The sequence below is a fragment of the Colobus angolensis genome, unplaced genomic scaffold (genome assembly GCF_000951035.1).
Source record: "Colobus angolensis palliatus isolate OR3802 unplaced genomic scaffold, Cang.pa_1.0 Scaffold87, whole genome shotgun sequence".
Lineage (NCBI taxonomy): Eukaryota > Metazoa > Chordata > Mammalia > Primates > Cercopithecidae > Colobus > Colobus angolensis.
In genome coordinates this window covers 30,414-35,892 of record NW_012122598.1, presented here as the reverse complement: position 1 = coordinate 35,892, position 5,479 = coordinate 30,414, and the positions used below count along the sequence as shown (strand labels likewise).

Here is a 5,479-nt window from a genome sequence, read left to right as displayed (position 1 = left end):
AAAGGAATTGACCTATGTTTTCACTCAGTTTTCCATTCTTAGAGCACAAGGAACTTTGTGTTTATTTATTTCACTAACATATATGTTTTTAAGATGTTTGAGTCATTATAAATATTGCTTTTCACACTCAATTTTATGTAATCTTCACAGGTACCTCCCATTTGGTAGAGGAGGACTTCTGAGGTATTGAAAGTGTAGATGGTTATCTTAGATTCTTTTATACTGAAAGGTGTAAAATTTGGATGCAGCCCAGATGACTCCAAAGCTCTTCACAAACGGCATAAAATGACTGATTACATTACTGCTGCAAATATCCTCTGCCCATTCAAATTTCTCACGTAATACTAAAACTAAATAGACTGGAAAAACCTAAATAACCTATTTTGGTTGTACTTTGGTTGCTTCTAAATGTAAAACTCTTCTATCAGGTGCACTGCCAAGAAAACTCCAATTTGTATCAGCATTTTTCTGCTTGTTTTTTCCCGTTGGCAACTTTAGGGACCAAAAGTTGACGAGGCTTTGTTATAATCCACTCATTTTCTCAGATAGGTCTTGGCTACGAAGAGTGAGCTGAACAGGAATTACTCAGAGGTGACAGAGTTTATTCTGCTGGGATTCAGAACATCGCCAGAAGTACAGATTCTCTTATTCTTCCTGTTCTTGCTTATCTATGTGGTCATTGTGTTGAGAAATCACAGCATGTTAGTTGTCATTGAAATAGACTCCAGACTTCACACACCTGTGTATTTCTTTCTCAGAAATTTGTCCTGTTTGGATCTTTCCGCTACTCCACAGTCATTGCTCCCAAAACTGACTACTGTATTGTCCAAGGAAAAGAAAATTTCTCACAATGACTGTGCAACACAGTTCTTTTTCTTTGCTCTCTTTGTTGGGACTGAAGATTTTTTTCTGACTGTGATGGCATATGATCGCTTCTCAGCTATTTGTTCACCTTTCCTCTATACTATACGTATGTCTCAGCAAGCTTGTCTTTGTTTGGTGGTTGGCTCCTCTATCTGTGGATGCATCAACTCCATGATACAAACAGGTTTCACCTTCAGTTTGCATTTCTGTGGAGAAAACAGATTGGAGCACTTTTTCTGTGATGTCCCAGTCATGATCAAGATCTCATGTATTGACACCCTTGTGAATGAGATAGTACTGTTTATTCTTTCTGCTCTCATCATCACCACCACAACTGTCATTCTGGTTTTCTATGTGCATATCCTTTCCACTGTCCTGAAGATTCCCTCAACCCATGGCAGATGTAAGACTTTCTCCACTTGCAGCTCTCACATCACCGTGGTGAGTTTATTCTATGGAACTGTATTCTTCACGTATGCCCAACCTGGGGCCATCTCCTCACCAAAGAGCAAGGTTATAGCTGTATTCTACACTCTTGTCATCCCTATGTTAAATCTCTGATTTATAGTCTAAGAAATAGGTGCAAAATGTTTTGAAAAGGATATTGATAAGAAAAATATATTTTCATTGACCTCTAGCGATCTATAAAACTATAGAAGCAACTAAAAGCAATACTATCAGTAATTTATTATAGAATAGTTTCAAAGAAAGACATCTGAAAGTATGGAGATTAAAGTTTATTTTCATGTTTTGACCATCAACAGATTCTTTTAAAAATGAATTAAAGGCCAGGCGTGGTGGCTCACGCCTGTAATCCCAGCACTTAGGGAGGCAGAAGAGGGTGGATCACGAGGTCAGGAGATCGAGACCATCCTGGTCAACATAGTGAAACCCCATCTCTACTAAAAGTACAAAAAATTAACTGAGTGTGGTGGCATGAGCCTCTAGTGCCAGCTACTTTGGAGGCTGAGGCAGGAGAATCACTTGAACCCAGGAGGCAGAGGTTGCAGTGAGCCGAGATCACACCCCTGCACTCCACCCTGGTGACAGAGTGAGACTCCGTCTCAAAAAAAAAAAAAAAAAACCAGCAGAAGAACTAAAAATCAATATAGATTTTTCATATTTCAACATCATTATTTTATAGTGTGCTGTCTAGGTATTCCATAGTTTGTTATTCTTGCTTCACTGGCTTAGTTGTACTCAAAACTGCAACTGAAACACAGTATTCACAAATTAATACATAAATACACATTACATTTATTAATAACATATCTATATAGGTATGAATATCTACATGTTAATCTATCTATTGGAGAGGGAAAAAGAGAGGCACTACTTAACGTTCTTCATATTTGTTTAATCTGGATCATAATCAAGTTGGCTATTGTCCAATTTTTGCAAATGAGAATTAGAAATGCTATGGTAATTAAATTATATAATGTAAATTATTGGCTTTGCCAAAAAATTATACAAAGGAGCAAGGCTAAATCTTATACCAGTAATATTGCTAAAGCATCCAACTATATTAACGATTTCATCCAGAAAAAAAATAAATAAATAAATAAATAAATAAATGTGATATAATTGCTGTAAAACTATCTTGTCATGGGGGTCAATAATAAATGATAAATAATCAGTATAATTTATGCTTATTGATCTATTAAGTTTTATTTATGTTCTTGCATCACTTTTATAATTTATATATTGATTTTAAAATTTTTATTTTATTCTAGATTTGAACAATTATTACCACGTGTAAAATATTTTCTTAAAGATTAACAATAAAAATATTAACATAGTAAAGTCAAATAACCAAATCATAAATTTTAATTGACACGATAAAATAAAATATTAATATCCTAAATATTATTTTCTAATAATATAATCTTTCTATATCTGTGGTTATATGTACTTTTTATTTTTAATCTTGATAATTTTATTTTTATCCCTTAATTAAATTTGCCAATGGTTTGACTTTATACCATTAGAATTTTGAGTTCTATATCATTATTTTCAAAGTAGTTGATGGTGTAATACCTAGTTATTACATAAGTTTGTGTTTTTGTTTTGTTTTGCTTAAATATATTCAAAATTGCAACATATAATGTCATAATTATATTAATACAAACATTAAAGTTAATATATCTGCATATGTGTCTGTACATTCATGTAATTATTTTATGTTTCTAAGAGTTTTTGTTTTATTAGCCATCTTTTTTCTGCATTTAAATGTTGAATGCTTAGTATCCGTGTACAATTTTTAATTCAATGAATTGTGTTTAAAGGTTTCGAATAGTTTTCAATGCAATTTATTTTAATTTTTATTATTGTATATATAACATTTTGTTAATTTTAATGTTCATTTTCACCTATGGATTACTTAGTTAAGGTTTCTTATTTCAATATAGTTGTTTTATTTAGACAATATCTTTTTATTGTTGAGTTTTCATTTTATTAAGCTTAGAGAATTTAAACTCAAAAAACCTATTTGGTGAAATTTACAGTTATAATGCTTGCTTGACAACATATTATGGTTTGTAAATATTCCATGAATTTAAGCAAAGGATGCCTGTTTTCTTACATATTATCAAATAGAAACTTACAACATATTAGATGTAATAAAAGTTGATCACTATGGGTAAGTTGTTATACCAGATAGACATTAATGGTTGAATATTAGAAATGCAGAGTCACATTCATTTTATTAACTAAATAGAAGACTTTAAAAAGTTATTGTCTCAGAAACTGTAGAAAGAGCATTTGACAAATGTTAACATTATCAAAAAACTTAGTAACTTTAGAAGATAAGCTTCATTAACCTAATAAAGTAGGTGTATACAAACAGAATAAACACATATTTAAAATGAGAAAATAATAGAAGCATTTTCTTTAAAATTAGGAAAAAGACAAGATGTCTATTTTTTTATGCAGTTCAACATTCTGTTGGAAATCTAGCCAGTGCAATACAATAATAATAAAAATTAAAAGTATAAGGGATCAAATGTGAGATTAAGCTGTCATTTAGATGATAATTTAAAGGAGAATTTATACATTAAGTACACATGGATGCAAAGAAGGAACAATAGACAACGGGGCTACTTGAGGGTGAAGCGGGGAGGAGGATTAGGATTAGAATTGTAAAACTACCTATTGGGTACCATGCTTATTACCTGGGCGACTAAATAACCTGTACACCAAACTCCCATGATGTGTAATTTACCTGTATAACAAACCTGCACATCTACCCCTGAAACGAAAATAAAAACTGGTAAAAAAGATAAAGAAGAATTTATAAAGATGTTTTGGTTAATGTACAAAAATCAATTGCATGTTTACACAATAGCAGTAAACAAGTATGATGTTTAATTTAAAAGATTATATCGTTTACATGTGTATCGGAGATTATCAACTTTTTAGGCATAATTTAGTAAAAGATGTATAAGACCTCTATGTGGAAAATTTTAAAATTCTTTATATCATGCAATTTTTTTTTTTTTTTTTTTTTTTGAGACGGAGTCTTGCGCTGTTCCCCACGCTGGAGTACAATGGCATGATCTTGGCTCACTGCAACCTCCGCCTCCCAGGTTCATGCAATTCTCCTGCCTCAGCCTCCTGAGTAGCTGGAATTACAGGCATGTGCCACCACGCCTGGCTAATTTTTGTATTTTTAGTAGAGGTGGTGTTTCACTATGTGGGCCAGGCTTGTCTTGAACTCCTGGCCTCAAGTGATCTGCTGGCTTAGTCCTCTCAAAGTGTTGAGATTACAGGCATGAGCCACCGCACCCGGTCTATGTGATGCAACACTTTTATTGTTGAAAAATTACAAAGTGCATCAACCATGCAAGAAAAGATAGGTACATGTAAATTTAATAGAATTAAATATTGTTTCCTCCAGAAGGATGTTTTGTAAAAAGTAAAAGTGCAAAATACAAACCAAAAGAATCGAACAAGATTATATACTAAATGCCTACAGATCTATAATGTTTAATCAACCATATGAAATGGGTAAAATTGATTAACACACATTTTATAGAAGAGCAAACAATAACATTTGTTGGGTTGTTTTTAATAAAAGAAATAGATTATAATAAAATTCCATTTTACACCCGTTCAATTTGAAACAAATAAAAAAGTCTGACGATGCCAATGTTGGAGAGTATGTGGTCTATAGCACTCATCCTTAACATGGGCACTATTGCCTCTATGGGTGAAAAATTGCTTCTTGTATGTGGTAGAAAAATCTTACTCTCTTTATAATTTCTTAGAAATCATATCTTTTAAAAATTTATACATATAAATAAATACAAAAATTCTACATACAATAGATGAACAGTTACACAGTGGTCTATGATATTAACATTATATAATGATGACTAAAAATTGTACAAAAAGTGTATTTTTTTCATAATTTCTCATTGACATTGGGGTGATAATGAAAAAATAAGATTGTATCTACAGGTGGTCTACAGACTATTTCATACTGCATTTGTAAATAAATTAAAATAATTAGAGAACACGTTTGTCATTATCTCCTGTAGTGGGACATATATGCCTTATGACCCAGAAATTCCTCTCCTGAGTAGATATCCAAGAGACTATCTTGCACATATACTGG

At 32.0% G+C, this 5,479-nt stretch overlaps 1 protein-coding gene across 1 annotated transcript in view; it reads left to right on the top strand.

Annotated features, from left to right (window-relative positions):
- Positions 1 to 1,425, top strand: part of LOC105503665 (olfactory receptor 1020-like) — an 11,781-nt gene extending 10,356 nt beyond the window's left edge. The window contains exon 3 of the mRNA XM_011930682.1: positions 550 to 1,425. Coding sequence (XP_011786072.1) covers positions 550 to 1,425 — 876 coding nt within the window. The remainder of the gene's footprint in view (positions 1 to 549) is intronic.
- The last annotated feature ends 4,054 nt before the right edge of the window (positions 1,426 to 5,479 follow it).